The sequence below is a fragment of the Ricinus communis genome, chromosome 2 (genome assembly GCF_019578655.1).
Source record: "Ricinus communis isolate WT05 ecotype wild-type chromosome 2, ASM1957865v1, whole genome shotgun sequence".
NCBI lineage: Eukaryota > Viridiplantae > Streptophyta > Magnoliopsida > Malpighiales > Euphorbiaceae > Ricinus > Ricinus communis.
This window is the reverse complement of record NC_063257.1, coordinates 4647289-4668073: the sequence shown is the minus strand read 5'-3', so window position 1 is coordinate 4668073 and position 20785 is coordinate 4647289. Positions and strand designations below refer to the sequence as shown.

General features: G+C 29.9%; 1 protein-coding gene and 1 long non-coding RNA gene across 2 annotated transcripts; both read left to right on the top strand.

Moving 5' to 3' along the window:
* Positions 1-5843: 5843 nt before the first annotated feature.
* LOC125369142 lies at positions 5844-7206 on the top strand. Its single transcript, XR_007214701.1, has 2 exons — positions 5844-6451; positions 6944-7206. It is a non-coding gene; the product is annotated as an uncharacterized LOC125369142 (long non-coding RNA).
* Positions 7207-12717: 5511 nt separating this feature from the next.
* On the top strand, positions 12718-18354 carry LOC8288066 (phosphoenolpyruvate carboxykinase (ATP) 1). The gene is made up of 12 exons (XM_002509951.4): positions 12718-12873; positions 13157-13425; positions 13605-13786; positions 14334-14487; positions 14625-14709; positions 15854-15954; positions 16169-16467; positions 16615-16788; positions 16905-16970; positions 17181-17359; positions 17457-17795; positions 17906-18354. Exons 2-12 carry the CDS (start codon positions 13178-13180, stop codon positions 18062-18064), a joined length of 1986 nt encoding a protein of 661 aa, XP_002509997.2. The 5' UTR covers positions 12718-12873; positions 13157-13177; the 3' UTR covers positions 18065-18354.
* Positions 18355-20785: the final 2431 nt, after the last annotated feature.

Here is a 20785-nt window from a genome sequence, read left to right as displayed (position 1 = left end):
ACGATCCGAACACACCAACGGACTCGGAACGATGCACTGATGACGATCTCCACCTTCGATTTTTTGATCCGACCCCCGATCATCCAGAGAGATTTACGGATGATCTCGGCCGTCGATTTGCAAACGGAGTCCGATCGCCACGAAACCGGTGTCATTGCGAATCTTGAGCTGAGAAGAGTCTGGATACGTCCTCTAATCATCCATCCCTTGCCGGAGCTCGCTGGAAAAGTTAAAAAATGCCGCTGCCAACACCTCGCAGGAACTCCCTCCTCCGGCCACCAAAGCCGACGCCGCGACCACTAAAAGGAAACCCTCAACTCACCGGTCAAAACAAGACCGACCTCGCCGCCAAATGACGCTCGGAAGCTTGAGGACACCAACGGCGACCTGATGCCCCCCCCCCTTTTTTCTCGCTCTTAATGTCTCCGTCAGCCATTCTAGATACACCCAAGAAGATTCTACTTTGCCACAGCCGATTTCCGATACTGCAGACTTGCACCTTCTTCTCTCTCCCCCCGACGTCTTCTTCTCCCTATTCCTTCTTCCTTCTTTCTTTTCTTCTTTTTTTTCCTTGCATATCGACTTTTGGTCCCTCAAATTTTCTTTTTTACCTTTTGGTCCCTCAACTTTTCTAATTTCGTCCAGCCCCTAACTATTTAATTTGGGCCAAATTAGAATTATTGAAAATATATAATTACATATACACCATTACTTTTAAATATAAAATTACCAAAAAGTTCTTGCCGACATCTTTAATTATAAAAAAAACCAAACATACAAATTTTTATTAAAATCCCATATTAATAAAATTATATTTTAATCCTTATTCCAAAATAAATTTTCATTTTAATCCTAACACGCAATTAATTTAATTAATCAATTTGCTAAATATTTTTCAATTAAAATTTAACACCATTAGCTAATTAAAATACTATTTTCTCCAATAATTATTTTATAAATTATTATTTACAATTTCTTTCATAACTCTCAAATATAGAATTTAATTAAGTATATTCATTTGGGAGAAAATTTTGAATAAGAAAAAATATAATTTATTTCTCAAAGAATTTACTTAATTAATTTCTTAAAAATTCAAACTAATAGGATACAGAAAATAGCTCATTTATTTGTCTAGCATTAAAATTTAAAATTATATTTAATTAATTTTAATTTAAACCAAATAAAAACTAAGATAAAATTAATTTAAATAAAAGCTCATTTTTTTTCCTTGCATATCGACTTTTGGTCCCTCAAATTTTCTTTTTTACCTTTTGGTCCCTCAACTTTTCTAATTTCATCCAGCCCCTAACTATTTAATTTGGGCCAAATTAGAATTATTGAAAATATATAATTACATATACACCATTACTTTTAAATATAAAATTACCAAAAAGTTCTTGCCGACATCTTTAATTATAAAAAAAACCAAACATACAAATTTTTATTAAAATTCCATATTAATAAAATTATATTTTAATCCTTATTCCAAAATAAATTTTCATTTTAATCCTAACACGCAATTAATTTAATTAATCAATTTGCTAAATATTTTTCAATTAAAATTTAACACCATTAGCTAATTAAAATACTATTTTCTCCAATAATTATTTTATAAATTATTATTTACAATTTCTTTCATAACTCTCAAATATAGAATTTAATTAAGTATATTCATTTGGGAGAAAATTTTGAATAAGAAAAAATATAATTTATTTCTCAAAGAATTTACTTAATTAATTTCTTAAAAATTCAAACTAATAGGATACAGAAAATAGCTCATTTATTTGTCTAGCATTAAAATTTAAAATTATATTTATTTAATTTTAATTTAAACCAAATAAAAACTAAGATAAAATTAATTTAAATAAAAGCTCATTTATTAATCATTATTAATATTATCATTATTATAAGAAAAAATTCCAGGTATTACAATGACTAGAGGGTGGTTCTGTTTTTTGAAAATATTAGAATGGATGATTTTGGTTATTAGTATTTAATTGCCTAAAACAACACTTAGGATACTTTCTCCTGTAGAAAGGATTCTATACTCATTATGAATTAAATCAATTATAAATGAATCAGATAAATAAAAATAATAATATCTCATTTATATTTTTAAATAAATTATACACATTAATAATAGTTAAGCAAATATTGTACATAATAAAATAACAATCAAAATTTTATTTTTATTCTTTTGTTTATTATTACAACTAAATAAAAAATTTCTTCAATTTTTTATTCTTCTGATGTTATTTACCTTCCCGTTGCAATTCTGATATCAAGACCAGATATATATATATATATATATATATATATATATATATATATATATATATATATTGAGACCTAGATTTTTTAATATATATATTTAATATATAAATTTTTTATTTTAATATGTAATTATTTTTGACACATGAGATTCAAGCTTATGTGTAATTTTATAGTTTTTCTATTAATTTATTGATTCGTAAGTTACATTTATAATTAAACACCAATTTTAGTTTTAAGAAATAATATATTAATTATATTCTAATATTATATCAACTAATAAATAATTTTCTAATCAAGTAACGATACTAATTCTATCATAAAAAAATAACATACTAATTATATTTTAATATTATATTAACTAATATATTAATTATATAATTAGATAATAATTCTAACTCTATAAAATAACAACTTAAATTATAATATTATATTCAATAATAAATTAATTTTTAGGTATATATTAAATTTTTAATCTTAAATGAATATTAATATCAATTATGTTGATATATTAATCTATATAATATTAAAATTAATAAATAAATAATTTTGAAAATTATTTTAATATTATTATATTAATAAAATTTTAAAAAATTAAAGACATTTAAAAATAGTTGATTTGCTGTTATTTTTTAAAATTTATAAATTAATATTAAATTTTTAAAATTATATTAAATTATATCTATCAACTTGAAAGATAAACGACTAGTGAGCTCTTAAAAAATTATGAACTTAAAGATGCAACATGATTGAGATTAAAAGAACTACAATTAACAATTACTTATTAAGGATGTAATTAATTACATGTGTAACTATTAAGCTGTTAACTTCTTATAGTGCGATATACATATAAAAGAAGAATATTGACTATTTATATATATTGGTCGTTTACCCGTGCGTTTCATGATCGTTATTATTATTTTAATTATAAAATTTAATTGATAAATATAATTTAATAAATTTTTTAATATTTAATATTGGTTTACACAATTTTAAAAATATAATAGCAAACTAACTATTTCTAATTGTCCTTAGTTTTTTAAAATTTTTAAAATTTTATTAATATAATAATATAAAAATTATTTATTAATTGATTTTAATATTAATTAACATATCAATATAACTGACATCGCTATTTTTAGAATTAAAAATTTATTATATAATTCAAAAACTAACTTATTACTAAATATAATATTAAAAATATAATCTAAGATGTTTTTTTTAGATTGGAATTATTATCAAATTATAAAAATAATTTATTAATTAATATTATATTAAAATATAATTAATATGTTATTTTTAGAATAAAATTAGTTTTATTATTTGATTAAAAAACTATTTAATAATTAATATACTATTATAATATAATTGATGTGCTATCTTTTAGGATTAGAGTGAATATTTAATTAGGAATGTAACTTATGAATCAATAAATTAACTGAAAAAACTATAAAATTACACATAAACTTAAATCTCATGTGTCAAAAGTAAGTACACATATCAAAATAAAAAATTTATATGTCAAAAATTAAATATACATGTCAAAAGAATTTTAAGTCTCAAGAATTAGTATATACTAGTTATTTATTCATACATTGCACGACCGTTATTATTATTCTGATTATAAAATTAATTTGATAGATACAATTTAATAAAAAATTTAATATTTAATATTAATAATAATATTTTAAAAATAATAGCAAATTAATTTTTAAATATTATTTTTAATTTTCTTAAAGCTTTGAAATTTTATCAGTATAATAATATAAAAATATTTATGATTTAATTATAGTATCTTTTGGAGAGGAAAGATCTTAGGATCCGAACTTTTAAGGTAATTGCCAGCCCAATAGGCTCAGCCCTGATCTTTCTCGCTGAAAAAGGGAACCTAATGTGTACCTTTCACATTCGAGTAGAGGGAGATTGAATCTCACTCGCGAATGGGCTTGGCTTGGACTTTTTATATTATAGACAAACTAACGTAATTCATTAAAGTTACCCAAATGGAAGAAGGGAATCTTTCTACACTAAAAAGAAAGTGACTGATAATCATTTTATAGACCGGTCAGGATTGTCATCAAAATCAAAACCTTTTCCTGAGCCTAGTTTCGAATCAACTCTTTGTTAATGGTACGGGGATGGTGCTTCTCTTAGATACCTTCTAGCGGGTTAGATACCTCTTATAGCACGCTTTAACACCCCGCCCAGATCCTTAGATTTTTGGGGCATTGGATTCTCACTCACTAATCTATCTGAAAGTGGGTGGGTCTATACTGCCTTTCCCTTACAGCAATTGTAACCCTGACATCGTGGTATGCGATAGGATATGGGAAGTCGGAGGGTGTGGGTGTGGGTGAGCTCTTTCTTTTGAGATGAATGAATGCCGAAAAAAAAAGACGGTCTTGATAGGAAAGGCCTTGCCATTTGAATTAATATTATCAATATAATTGATATTATAATTTCTTATGATTAAAAATTTATTATATAATTAAAAAATTAATTTATTATTAAATATAATATTAAAAATATAATTTTGAATGTTATTTTATAGAATTGAAACTATTATCCAATTAGAAAACTAATTTATTAGTTAATATAATATTAAAATATAATTAATATGTTATTTTTTAGAATAGAATTAGTATATTACATAATTAAAAAAGTATTTATTAGTTAATATAATATTAAAATATAATAAATATCTTATCTTTTAGAATTAGAGTTAGTATTTAATTAAGAATGTAACTTTTTTATCAATAAATTAATAGAATAACTATAAAATTATATATTAGCTTGAATTTTGATGTGTCAAAAATAAAAATACATTCAAAACAAAAACTCTGTGTCAAAAATTAAGTATATATGTCCAAAAAAATTATAAGTCTCAAAAATTAATATATTAATATTATATATATATAAATTAGTAATTAAATATATTATATAAATTTTTCTTCAAAGATAAATAAAAAATGATTATTTAACAATCAATAATAATAATAGTAATAATAATAATAATAATAATAACTGTTTTCTATTTTACTATCAACCTTCTTTTAACCTAAGAAGCCTCTTAATAGAAACAAATTAAATGTTAATATTATTTTTTAAACCTCCGACCAAACATTTCCCAAGTATAAATTAGATATGATCAACAATAGAGTGGAAGTGAATAAAACAAATAAGAAGATATGAACAATGTGATAGAAGCGAATGTCCATCGGATCCTGAAAAGAGTTTTCATGTTTGCCCGCGTGACCTAAATATGACGAGCCATGCACATTATTAAGCCCGTGATCTTTGTTTATTTGGCCCATGACGAATAAATTTATTGGGCTTTTCGTGATCGGCCATGCAATTTCTGATTTTTCAAATTTGATGACAAGATTCTATAGCGCTTAATGGTTTTACGAGAAAATAATACCCAATTTTGTTTCCCTTCATAAAATAAAAAACATAACAAAACTACTTCTTCATATTTGCCTTCAAAAATGCATGTTTTATTTTATGGTATGATTATCAAATTCGATACATTTTATTTGAAATCTTACAAAAAATAGAAAAGAAATCTTAATTTGAAACCTGTGGATGCTATATGATATTCTCAAGCTCCATCAAGAATTTCTTCTTCTTCTTCTTCTTCTTCTTTCTTTCTTCTTTTTTTCCGCTGCTATGTGAAGTTGAAACTGCTCCCACCACCACCATTAGCCTATTAGTCACCATCTACAGACTACAGTAACGGGAAAGTAGTCCCTGACCGAAAGCCAACTCAGTTCCATTCATTTTCTCAAGTTCTGACACATCAAAGTCAACTCATACTTACAACTCTAAATCTAATCTCCACCATAAATTCCCTTTCCCTTCCACCCAAATGCCCAACTGCACCCACCACTGCCATCTTCCATTCCTTTTAACCATATCTCTAAATCTTCCTTTTTCCTCCTCCCTAGTAGTTTTAGCATATATGTATCTTACTTTCCTATTGATTCTTGAAGGAATACCCAAAAGTAAGCAGATGTAAGGAATAAAAAGTAAAGGAAAAAAGAAAAGATGCCACCTAGTTTAAAAGGTTATGGTTAATAGTTATGACACATCGCTTTGTGGCCAAGGCCGCCACCAGATATGTCCTACCATGGATGTGTGGCAGTGGCAGTGGCAGTGTTTATAGATCTCACCAGTAGAGGTAGGTATCACGTTTGGTGTAAACTATTTTTATACATTTATTTCTGCGTCCTAATTATAAAAATTCTTAAAATTCCTTTTTATTAATCTAAAATTCTACCAAATTCATATATTTTCAAATGAATTTCTACATTTACGGGATTATTATTATTTTTATCACGCATAATTATTTTTGTTTTAAATTTCCTCTCTCATTCCTTTATTTATTTGTTTATCTTTTTCTCTCTTTAAATTTTAATCTATTTTTTAAATAATATTATATATTATTATCAAATAAAAAAAATTAAGATTTAGTTCAATTGTGTGCTATGAAAAATAATAGATTTGAGTCAACTCTTTCATGTTAATTGAATTTTTCTTTTTATATTGAATGTAAGAGAATGACTATTTTTATTGTACTATTTTCAATACGTTGAATCTAGCATAAATTAAACAAAGTGACATTTATAATAAATTTTATTGATATTAAATGAATTAGATTAGTGCAATACAGTTGAATTAGAGAAAGAACAAGCTGAGTAGGCTGCCAGAGATTAAGGAAAGGAAAGAGGCAACATCTGTACGTGTAATATGTGTGGATCCAACGTGGATGGCTAATCTTTGATATATAAGGTCCGCCACCGCCAGCAAATTTCTTCAATAACTTTACTGAAACTGCGCTGCCTTTGTTAGAAACAAAAACTAATGTTTGTTGTATTCAATTCAAAACTGATAATGATATTCTCGAAAAAAATCAGCCGTCGTTTTAGCTGTAGAGTTCTTCTTCAGTGGTTTATACATTCTATATATATATATATATATATTTAATTTTATATTAAAATGTTATCGTCTCCAATGATGATTTTGCACCCCTCTATATCCATATTGCAATTCTGTAACTGTTTATTGGACTCTAAGTGGTCATCATTTAGAAACTTCAATAAGTTTACCAATTAAGTGGCGCTAACATGGTTTTACTTTAGTATAATGGGGAATAATTAAACCGAAAAATCTTCCATCTATCTGCTAATGACTCTCTAAATCCTTATTTTAACAACTCAAATTGTCAATTAATTAATGATTTAGTTGGGGGTTGGTTTTGAATCTGAGTATTATTCTTTGAAAATTCAATAATAGTATTATTTTATAACAATATAAATAAATATAAAAATTTATTAGATTTTAGTACAGTAGCCAAGTCGGAAGCTGAGGTCACCATTCTTAATAAATGTGGAGGTTTATTTCTCATTTTATAAAACTAACTTTCTAATTATATTTACCATTAAAAAAGAAAAAAAATATTAATTTGAGATATAAATAGCATTTTCTTTTACAACGAGGAAACACAGATAATTTCATTGTAAGAAAACCAATTTTGACCGCTGAGTCATAGGCAGGTTTGCTGATCAACTAAAACATCCTGAAAAGAGGCGTTGCTGTCCTAAAGTTAAAAGTATATCTCATCACATTTTTCCTCTTCTTGCAAATACATTAATTCAACTGAGTCGGAGCTATCAAATATGACTCTGGTTCAGTTCTGTTCACTTTGGAAAAATATCAAGCACCTAGAGTACGCTGCTTATGAGTTTTTCTTTTTCTTTTAATTTTTCAATGACGATGGCACTGAGATTATTTTATGGTTAGGAATTAAAAAGAAGTCATTCGTATTGATAATACCGATTGATTTATCATTAAAGAGTAAATTAATTTTCAATTGATCTTAATTAATTTGTGTTTTAATCTAATAATAGGATGAGACTATTTTATGAGTAAACCACGTTAATATAGAAAAAAAGATTGAGCTTAAATGCTGGGTTATCAAAATAATTTTTATTAATTAAAAGCTGTACACGTCAAATGGGGATCTGCCCTTTACGATTTGACCACATAAGGTGTTAGACTGATTGTACGGCAATTGACGGTGGCCTCTATCTCTTCTCTTTCATATCTGCCCCCATCCTACTTTTTTAATTCATTATTTGACTTTAATTTTTTATTTAATTAATTGTTTCCTTTTGCACGTTATTATGATAAGACCATATTTTTCTTGTTTAATCCTCCCTAAAGTGTCATAAAGATGTTAAATATATAAAATATCTTTAAACAGTCAACGACCTATTTCATGATAAAATGAACAAATATTAAATTAAAATTCACTGTTGTTTTTGCAATAAGCCTAATTATAAATTAAATTATGTATTTTATATTTTTTAATAATTTTATATTTGATTTATTCTTAAAAATATTTTTCAATCATGATTTTTGAAATTTTACAATAAAATAGATGATGTACTTATTAAAAGAATAATAAACATAAATCAATAAAAATAATTTATGTTAAATTTATTAATATGACCATTAAAAATTTGATATATGTGCGTTCTTTTATATATTTTATATTTAAATGTAATAATTTTTTATTAATTTACTAATTTTTATGATAGTATCAAATCGCGTCACATTTTTATTATAAAATTTTAAAAATTATTATTAAAAAATATTTTTAAAAATAAATTAAATATATTAAAAAAGTATCAAGTTAATACTTGTGAACAATATGATGTACTGTCTCTCTTTTAACTTTTTAGCGAAATACAACAAAAAAGAAGAAAATTCATGGACCGATCTCATCGTCTCTACCTCAAGAACTATGAGATCATCCCAAGAACGCCGAAATATAAAATTTATAATTTAATTAGTAATTATTTTAAAACTATATTAAAATTTTGGTATATTCAAATCAAATATTTTTGATGCTCCACTGACAAAATCATTCCTTAAATTTTTATAATTTTTTTTTTCCAAAAATGTAGGGTCTTTTGTAATTTTTTAAATTTGCTATAAAATCTGTACTAATGTTTTTTTGTTATCAAATCAAGTATTTTTATAGTTGTTATTAGTTTTATTATGTTTATCCCTTTTAATATCTTGATTCAAAAGAAAAGATATATCTTAATTGCTTATACTGGATTTATAAAGTTTCTTTCTTTTGTTTGGCTTTTCTTATAATTTCTTTTGGCATATCATACAGTATTTTTCTTTGGGTTGTAATATAGACAAGAAGATAGATACTTTTCCTCATAATGCATGGGTTCGTATAGCTACAATTAGTACCTATCAAATTCTTTCACCTCGAAGATTTGTCAATTTATCAAACAAAATTATTAATAAAAAATATTTTTTAATAATCGACTAAATTTTTAATAATTTACTTATAAATTATAAATTTTTATTTAATTACTGATACTATTTTTAGTGATACATATATCACCATAATATATTGATAATTTTTTTATAATTTACCGATACTATTTTACCATTAGATAATTTTATTGTTAAATTAAGTGATTACGATTCAGTGACAAGAAGGAAATATGCCTTTTGTTTTTTGTGGAATTGACTTTATATTTAAAAGTTAGACAACTACTTTTGCATAAATAATTAAGATTTCTCTGTATAATTTTTCAACACAAAATTACTGTTTTTTCTGATAAGTTTCGCGGTTGTTTCGAAAGTATTAATCAGTTTCACTGTATTTGTCTAATCAAGCATTTACTATTTGTATCAATTTCTTAAATTTGCATTAATTTAATGATGGACCCATTTAATTAATTTTCTACTTTAATTATAACTTTTATTTCTTTTTTATGGATGGTACTGTAGCAAATAAAATGTGAATAATATTTAAACCGGCCGACATACATATTTTTCTCCAAATGAATCATGATAATTGCATCTCAATGCAATTGATCTTTACCAAAAAGAAAAATTTAGATGCGAAACCAAATTTATATTTAAGATTATATATCTACAATGCATATTTATATATATTAAAAATAAAATAAGTTATGTATTTTATTGTATTAGTTGTTTTTCTTATAAAAAATTACTTTTACATAGTGTTTGATTAAATTTTATAAAATTTGTATGTTTTAAATGGAGTGAAAATGTAATCAAATTTGTGTGGAATTAGTTATAATTAAATTAAATTCTAATAAAATGGGTATAATTTTAAAATGAATTTTACATTAGTAAATTAATACATTTCATAATATCAAAATATCTCTTTTAATTTTATCATTTCAATTTTATTTTATTTTTATATTTTTTTAAATGAATTGAACTTTTTTTATAGATTTAAATCAAATATAGCATTAATTTTTTATTAATAAAATGATAACAAGTAAAAAAAAAAAAAAAACAATTGTGCGATTGGAATAAAATGAAGTAATTGAGTATTCATTTAAAAAAAAATAAAATAGAATGAATGAAGTTATCTGTTTTGGTAAGATGATAGAGAAGATATGAAGAAGCACATCCATTGTACTAAACATCATTATAACTTTCTTTATTCAAAAGAAGAAAATAGTGATGAGGTTATTAAATAACCTTTTGGTTATATGAATATATAAAGTAAATAATTAAAATTTTGCTAACAAAATTCTCAAGACTCACAACTAATTACCATTATTACTCCAAATCTGTTATATTTTTCCAAACCATGTCTAGACCTTAAGTAGCTTACACAAATCTTATCTTCCTTTTTCCTTTTTCCTGCTTCGTTTGACTTTCCTTTTGCCTTTGCATCATTTCTCTACTTCTTAATGGTTTTTTTCTCTTGATGTTTCCTTTCTTTTTTCTTTAATGCAATTCCATAAAAACAGGTTTAAGTTGCATAATTCTTGGGTAGAATACCCCTATAGTGGTCCAAGTTGAAATTTCTATCTTTTTTATTCTACACTCCCACTTTCACATGTGGAAATATTTTTTTAGAGATCTCAATCAATTACATTATTTTCTTTTTAAACACTCATATTTGACAAATAATCCATATCATACGTAGTTTATGTAAAAGTAGCGAACATATGAACCGACAACAATACCATTTTAAATTACTCAAAAGTAAAATGCCATTTAACAACTTTATATTTACTTATTAATTAATATTTATTCTGTAATAAATAAATTAAAATTATTTTCTATTCGTCAATTGGTTTAGAATAACACCAAATTCTAAAACTAAGTACATAATAATACTAATTCTATCTAAAATTCTAACTCTATAAGGGTTATTATAAAAACAAAATATCTCATCCGCCTATCTAATATTAAGAAAGGTAACTCATTCTATACTATTTGTATGTAATTTATCATATTATAGTAATAGTGATATAGATGATGAAATTATGATAATTTTTAAATTCTTTGTTTTCTGAACAACTTATACAGGGAGTAAAGAAAAAAAAAGAAAGAAAGTTACTTATATTTTTAAATTTTATATTTAAAATGTTATACATATATAAAAATAAATACTTTATAGGTACTATACTATTTCATATTAGAAGCTAATTATAACTCTATATATTATTATATATTCATTAGCAGAATATATAATGGGATAAAGAGCAGTAGCCGGAAGGGATGTCAAAGGTAAGCATGAGCAGCCATACATGGAGAGAGAGTCTCCTGCGATAAACATCATGAATCCGACGTAGGTTTTCACAGAAACCTTGTGAGTTGTGATCAGATTAGATCCCATTTGGACACGGCACTGAGAGGCGAAAGCAACAAAACCTCGACACACATAACAATGCAAGAATATCAAACATCACATTGTGTGTTCCATACTATGATCCTTTGCAACTCCTTACTTTCTAAGCTTGACTTGTATGAGAAACGTGTCTCTTCGTCTCCATATCCTCCGCTCATTCTCTCACTAAAAATTAATTAAAACACTCATTTTTACATCTATCTCATAATTATTCAAAATTAAATAGAAACTCAATCTACGTCTTGGCTTGTTCAGAATTTTTGAACTATGGTTAATATTTTCAATAATAAGGATTGCACAATTGAAGTATGGGAGGAAAAGAAAACGTTTTCTATCATTGAAAACCTTCTTCTTCTTGAACCACTTCTTTAATTACTGAATTATTTTTTTGTAATGAAAATCTTATGTAAGTGATCGTAATTATTTGTAATTAATTCTTTTTCTATGGCTAAGGTTTTCTTTCATAAGGATGAAAATGTAAAAAACTGTATATATCATATTTTGTATATTCTAATTTAATGATAAAATAAAGATTTCTTAGAATTAGTCAGAATTCAAGTAATTAAGCTAAAAAAAAAAGAAGGAAAAATTATATCCTGAATCAAATAAATTATCAGTTTTTCTTTCCTCTTTAAAGTGAATCAACCTTTTGTTGGCGCAGTTTCAAGTTTAAACTTCAAAACAGAAACCTTCTAAGATTTTTTTTTTTCTTTAAAAACTTATTTATTTATTGTTATATAAAAAAATCCATATCCATAAACTTTTAGTTGTAAACAGGTTAAGTAAACCATGGTTAGGTCAAGTCTTGCGGTGGCTCTAATATAAATAGGAGAAATTGGCGCCCAGTCTGTCACTGCCATTTGCAAAGCCTTCCGCTTTTCCTATCGACTATTGTATGCAACTAAGAAACTTCCTTCTCCCCTTCTTTTTAGGCAATTTCAATTTTATTTTGTTGTTTTCTTTTTAAAGAATTTTCTTATTGTGTCATGTACATGTCCTTATCTTCATTCTTTTTCTTTTTAAAACAAAAATCTTTCAACATTTTCTCTTCCATTCTTATCCAAATTTTGGTTGGTTTGTTCTCGTTTCTTTAAAATTCTGTTATATATTTCTTTTTGCAGCCTGTTTGTTGATGATATATACGTTTGCTTATTTTTGGTTGATATCAAATTGCAGAGAAAGAGAGATAACTAAAAGATGGCGGAGAATGGAGAGTTCAGCTTTAAGAGTAACAGCAGCGGACGCAACGGCCTGCCCAAGATTGTTACTCAGAAGAATGATGTTTGTCAGGATGACAGTGGTCCGACGGTGAAAGCTAAAACAATCGATGAACTTCACTCTCTTCAGAGGAAAAAATCAGCGCCGACCACACCCATCAAGGGGGGTGCACCTCCTTCACCTCTCTCTGAAGAGCAACGCCAGAAACAGCAGCTCCAGTCCATCAGGTAACTAAACCGATGAAATCGGTTCTTTTAACAACTCAGAATTTATTGATACATTTAATATTATTTAAAATTAATAGCATGGTGACCACTGCACCAAGCTTTTTTATTTTTTCTTTCAAAAGAATTGGTTTTTGAGTTCAAATAATTTGATGATATTAATCTGTGTACGTAATGTGCAGTGCATCTTTGGCATCATTGACACGAGAAACAGGGCCGAAGGTGGTGAAAGGGGACCCAGCAAGGAAGGCGGAAGGGCAGACGGTGACACATGTCGAGCATCCTCCTATTTTTGCCCCAGCCATCAGTGTTAGTGATAGTTCTCTCAAGTTTACCCACGTCCTCTACAATCTCTCTCCTGCTGGTATTTCTTTTACTTTTGAGTTTACCCCCAACCCAACCCAAGCTTTTATTTATTTATTTTGGGTATATAAACAATCTTAAAACAGAACTGATTTCTATCAAGAAACAAACATATTAATTTATTTGTTTATGGGTTGTATATTGCCAAGATTCAAAAGTGAAGCTCCTTAATTCAAGCTAACAATCTAAAAGTATTTGCAGAAAATAAAATCGGATGATTTAAATAAATAAATAAACTTAAAGTGCAATTTTGTCTATATAGCCTTTTGGCTGCCTCAATAAATAGTGCAAAGTCTCCATTTATTTAAGAAAAGCATTAACTTAATAAAATCAAAATCTTCACTTATATAAATATCTAGAAAGCCAAAATATTAAATTATTAATTTCTCATGTATCTGTACTATAAAATATTACTTGTAATTAGCAATTTTAATTAATTCTATATGCGCTGCCAAACATTTGTAGGACTAACAGGGTGTTTTTTTCTTCTTTTTTCTTTTGAACTTGAACTCTACAACCTGATAATGTTTTTCTGAATGGTGCTGTAGAGCTGTATGAGCAAGCAATAAAGTATGAAAAGGGTTCATTTATAACATCAAATGGTGCCTTAGCTACACTTTCTGGGGCAAAGACTGGCAGATCTCCAAGAGATAAGCGTGTCGTCAGGGACTCCACCACTGAAGGTGAACTTTGGTGGGGAAAGTAAGTCCTGATTCAATTTTTTGTTTTTATTATTTTATTAAGCAAATTCACGACACTTGAATTTAAAATACTCTCAGAAAAAAGAAAAAAAAAGGTCCTTTATGAGTTATATTAAAAATTATCAACTTCTTTTGCAGGGGGTCGCCTAACATTGAAATGGATGAGCATACTTTCTTGGTTAACAGGGAACGAGCTGTTGATTACTTGAACTCATTAGACAAGGCATGTATTTTGATTAGTTCCTACTCTTTGGCCAATTTGACCTTAAAAACATCTCATTCAGAAAAAATAAAAATAAAATAAAAATTGGTCACTTTGCTAACAAGTTACAACTCTATCTTAGGACATATAATTTTGTCAGGCCATGTTTTAACGAGTGATAGTAAATTCACATAAATTCCCCAAATTCCAATATCACAAATATCTTCCAAATTTAGCCTGGTGCATTATCATCCATTCCTACATCTATGGGACTTGGGTCACTTTGGTTAAATCGACTTTTTCTGTTAAGATGACGTGATGAATTTACTTAGTGGGCTTGAGAAAGATACCCATCCTTATCTACCATTTTGTCTGTGCACAAGAGATTATAACTACCTCACAACTGCAATTGTCGTGGCCATAACCCTTGCGTATTCTGGGTCCCAAGTTTAACATTGATGCTTGATATCTGCACTCTTACCACAAGCATGGTTAACCTTGAACAATGGTATTTTTTTTTAGAGGGTTTGAATCTGCCACCCTAAGAGTCATAACCTGAGCCACATCCCAACTGGTTAGAAGAATAGATTTCTTTATTGTTTTATTTTGTGTTACATGTCTGAAGATAACTCTCCTCTCCAGAAAACTGTTATATCAATTTTCAAAAGATCAATCGGTCTTCAGAATCCTATGACGTTTTAACAGAATCCCAGGACCCCATCCTTTGTCGTTTCTCTCTTTTTAATACATGGCCTAGAGCGCGCATCCTGTGTAGTGGCAGGCAATTCTAGAAGTAAAGAATCTTGTAGGTATTGCATACATCCAAGTTATTGAGGTGGGATTCATTTTATTGTTAGGTGTGCCTTATCCGTCCTTGGTTATGTTCACTTCAACTATTGGGTCCAAGGATGGTCATGAGAGGTCCCTTAATGGTTAATGGTTATGGCGGTGGTGCTTCGTCCAGTAGGTTCTGTTGTGTGGTGACAACTTAGGATTACTGAACCCAAGTTTTCTATACAAGAGGGCTTCAAGTCAGTTGGACTAAAACACTGATTTAAATCATAATTCAGACCTCAGTAATTGCCTTGTATTTTCTGTCTGGACTAACATTTTGTTAAAATGTTGAATGAGTTTGATTGATGACACAGTAAAACCCATATTTCAGGTGTTCGTAAATGATCAGTTTCTGAACTGGGATCCAGAGCACCGAATTAAAGTTCGTATTGTATCTGCCAGGGCTTACCATTCATTGTTCATGCACAACATGTAAGTGAAGAAGCCAAAGTACTTGGCAGGAATCTTTTTTGTCCGAAATATCTGATCACAGCACCATAATTTTATAGAGATAGATTATAAGAAGACTTGATTGTTATATATCAGCTTTGAATAGTATATCTCTCCAAACAAAATAAGCAGCTATATAAGAGGCCACAAATAATGAAATAGCTAAGTGTATATGCGATAACCGGGTGGGTTACAGGTGTATCCGACCCACTCCTGAAGAGCTGGAGGACTTTGGAACTCCGGACTTCACTATATACAATGCTGGGCAGTTCCCATGTAATCGTTACACCCACTACATGACTTCTTCCACTAGCATAGACATCAATCTTGCTAGGAGAGAAATGGTCATCCTTGGCACTCAGTATGCTGGGGAAATGAAGAAAGGTCTATTCGGCGTAATGCATTATCTCATGCCTATGCGTCAAATTCTCTCCCTTCACTCTGGCTGCAATATGGGAAAAGATGGGGATGTTGCCCTCTTCTTTGGATTATCAGGTATAGTATCATTGGAATCATCGTTCTGCAGTGTGGAGATCAATCAGCTGCCAACCGATATGTGCCTCTTACGATTTTTACTTGATATTCCATTTTTATAATCTTGTTGCTGATGGATTCTCTTAATTTTGTTTATGTTTTTCATAGGTACTGGCAAGACTACTCTGTCTACTGATCACAATAGGTATTTAATCGGAGATGATGAACACTGCTGGAGTGAGAATGGTGTGTCAAACATTGAAGGTGGTTGCTATGCTAAGTGCATCGATCTTTCAAGAGAGAAAGAGCCTGATATCTGGAATTCCATCAAGTTTGGAACTGGTAAGATTCTTATTTATGTTCCAAAATCTTGTTTATGAAATGACTTGGGTATCTACTTAGCAGTTTCTGTTTAGTGATGTTAAGGTGGTGCTAATGAGAATGCTTGTGCATTGCAGTACTGGAGAATGTAGTGTTTGATGAGCATACTCGAGAAGTAGATTATTCAGACAAATCTGTCACAGGTATTAATGAATCTGCAACTTTGTTAAGTTAAATAACTTTTACTGTCCAATTCAGAAAGAATTAATTTTGATTAACCCATAAATCAAGTCCCACTTTATGCTGCTATGCTCAACTTTTGACAATGTACCCGACTCTCAAACAAATGCACATTTCATGTATAGCTAAGACTTACTCCTAATACCACATCAAAATTTCTTTTGTTGTTGCAGAAAACACACGGGCAGCATATCCTATAGAGTACATTCCGAATGCTAAGATACCATGTGTTGGTCCTCATCCAAAGAATGTCATCCTTCTGGCTTGTGACGCATTCGGAGTTCTCCCACCTGTGAGCAAGCTGAGCTTGGCACAGACTATGTATCACTTCATCAGTGGTTATACTGCGCTGGTACTTACTAAATCTGCTGTTTCTTCAATACATTATGAAGTAGAAGTCTTTTAAGAGACTTTTAGGCAGTTAATTGGTATCCCAATTGCTTAAACAGGTGGCTGGTACAGAGGATGGTATTAAGGAACCACAGGCAACATTCTCAGCTTGCTTTGGTGCAGCATTTATCATGCTGCATCCTACGAAATATGCAGCTATGTTGGCTGAAAAAATGCAGAAGCATGGAGCCACAGGATGGCTAGTCAATACCGGCTGGTCAGGTGGCAGCTATGGATCAGGAAAACGTATGAAGTTGGCATACACTCGGAGAATCATTGACGCCATACATTCAGGTGACCTCTTGAGGGCAAATTACAGGAAGACTGAAGTTTTTGGGCTTGAAATCCCAATTGAGATTGAGGGTGTGCCTTCAGAAATCCTGGACCCTGTCAACACTGTAAGCTGGCTTTCTTTTCCATTTCTCAAATCACTGTTTCTGTGTCAACTTTGGGCCAAAATTTCTAGACCTTTCTACTAATGCATGCATGCAACTTTTTTGAATTGCAGTGGCCGGACAAGAAAGCCTACAATGATACACTATTGAAGCTGGCTGGACTCTTCAGGAAAAATTTTGAGGTGTTTGCAAATTATAAGATTGGAAAAGACAACAAGCTCACCGAGGAGATTCTTGCAGCTGGTCCTATCTCTAATCAGATTGGTTTTTGAGAAAGCTATGAAGAAATAAGGAAAGACTTGACATCAACTTGTTTTTCTTCCCTGCGCAGCCTATAGTGTTATGTGAAGTTATTAAGCTACTAGCACTTTCAAGTCTTTTGAGTGGATATTTACAAGATTTGTTAGGTTATTGGGGGAAAAGTGTGGCTTTAAGATATACGTAATTCATAATGCCAAGTCAAATATATGTGCAAATATGTTTGCGACTAAAGACTACTTTTGTTCTTTAGTAGCTTGATTGAATACATAAAGGTCACTCTCATTCATGAGAGTTCAAGTCTTATTCCTCTACGAGTGCTGTGACTGTCATGAATCTATTATGAACTAAAATACACAAAAAGAAATTATTCCTAATCCTTTATGCGCAAAAAAATGTACATGTGAGTACATTTCTGCCAACACAAATCTTAGATGAGAATATATCTTGATTCCAACCATCTTGCATAGAATTGCTTGTTAATTGATGTTTTTCCAACCATTTTCCGAGCAATTGGGCGTGAGACATTCTTGCTGAATTGTCCCAAGAGTTAAATAGGTAGGCTGCAACATGATGGAGCTGAGATAAAGAGAGCTAAACTATTAGTGTTGTGAATATCAATTTCGACGCCTCTTTTAGCCAGCGAGAGGGGAAGGCAGTTGTGGCATTTGTGTGTAGAAACTCTTCTGGTTTAGTGGAGGAGTTCGACAAATCAGGTGTTCTTCAGCACTGGTAGCAGAAGTTATTGCTCTAAGGGACGCAGTCAGCCATGCAATCTTCCTCAAGCTAAATAGGGTGGATTGTGAAGCTGACTCCTTATTGGTTATTAACAGCATTCTAAACCATGACAAGGAAGTCCCTTGCGAGATCAAGTCTGTTGTTAAGGACATCAGGAGTATGGCTAATTGTTTTGCCTTTTGTTCTTTCTCTTTTGTGAGTAGAAAAGCCAATGCTGTAGCTGATTGGGTTTCGAGAAACCTTGAATTAGTGCATGATCCTACTTGGACTTTGAATATATCTGACGATCTGGATCGTTTGATTCAGAAGGATGCAATTTCCCTTAACTCTCGATGAGGTCATTTCGTTCTCTGGTCAAAGAAAAACTCTTCTATTATCTCCACATTGATCTTCAATCATTCTTCACTATTAATTGCTCTTTTAGTGGATTTTGCCATGGACTCTTTGATTATATCATTTTTTAGCTCTTGTACAGGCAGTCTTATATAAGCTAGCTTCTCCATTCCTGGGCCAATTACAAACTCGTCGAGATTTCAAGGAGATCGTTCAAAATGTAATAAGAGAGAGAGGACAGACAAGATACAGATGATAAGATCAAGCTTTTGCTACCAAAGCTCAAAGCTATTGGCTGTTGCATCTGATGCTGATGACTTGTTGGACGAAATTAGCTCTCAATTTCTGAAAGAAAACTCCAAGATCCTTGCAGACCAATGGCGAGGAGAATTCAATGGATCCTTTCAGCAAATGATATTTAATGCATTTCATGGGATAAAGGGTCTAGAGCAAATTCAACAACTATTTCTTTAGCGGATGATCCAAAGAATCAGGAGAAGGAATTCTAATATATTCGACTGTAGATAAAGAAAATAAAAAGGGAGGTACGGATGACTTCTGTTTAACTGGAATCAACTTCAAATTACTTTAATAGGCTATGTAGAGTGAAATATATTAGAGAGAGATTGGATAGAATAGCAAAGGAAATAGCTAACTTCCAATTCAAGGAATCTGTAGTCTATAAGGTAGCTGACATTGGAGAACCGGACCTCATTTAGACAAGTCACAAGTTTATGGTAGAGAGGACTTGAAAAGGGTAGCAGACGGCAAGACATGTCCTGATACCTGCATTATGGCAATTTTTGAGATTGGAGGAATAGGGAAGACAATACTTGCCCAATTAGCTTACGATTACCAAAGAGTGCACAATCACTTTGATCTGAAATGTTGATGTGCATCTTAATTTTAATCACAGAAAAATCATAGCTGATTTGTTGGATTATGGAACTGCTTGGAAGGGTGATCCAACATCTCAGATGGGATTTGCTCCTGTCATCGAGGTTGGTTCTTGTCCCAAGCTTACCTCAATGCCTGCAAATTTTGCGGAGTTTAAATATCTAAAGTCCCTAATTGGCTGGTGTCAAGAGCTCAACGCTTTGCCACATTGATGGACAAACCTCACCTCCCTGGAGAATGTCCTAATTTAGTCTCTTTTCCAGATGAAATCATAGGACTCAGCTCCCTTCCATTACTCTCCATTGAGAACTGCGGCGGCTTTACTTCTTTGCCAATAGCTATGCAACAACCCACAGCCCCGGGGCACCTAACTCTTGTGTATTGTTCAAATCTGGCATCTATTGGATGGTTTGTAATGTCTCCCTACACTGGCAGAATTGGCATCTCTGCCTGAAGCACTGCAATTTGTTACGACATCTATAAACCTAGGGATTTACAACTCTTCGACATTCACAGATTATGCCAGAACGAATAGGCAGGTTTTTAGCCTTCGCAGGTTGCCGGAATCTGAATTCATTGCCAGAAAATCTCTGATGCTCTCCAGCATTTGTCAAAACCATTGGAGATTGTCCTGATCTGGAGAAGCATGGCAAATTGCAAAAGGAGTAACAGCGCATATTGGTAGAAAATTTCAAACAACTCTTCGACATTCACAGATTATGCCAGAACGAATAGGCAGGTTTTTAGCCTTCACAGGTTGCCGGAAT

Excerpts from the sequence above, each read along its gene's own strand:
- LOC8288066 (XM_002509951.4), top strand. The coding sequence starts at position 13,178 with ATGGCGGAGAATGGAGAGTTCAGCTTTAAGAGTAACAGCAGCGGACGC. Across the intron at positions 14,488-14,624 it reads GGTGAACTTTGGTGGGGAAA|GGGGTCGCCTAACATTGAAA; the intron begins GTAAGTCCTGAT and ends CTTCTTTTGCAG. Across the intron at positions 16,971-17,180 it reads TTCAGACAAATCTGTCACAG|AAAACACACGGGCAGCATAT; the intron begins GTATTAATGAAT and ends TTGTTGTTGCAG.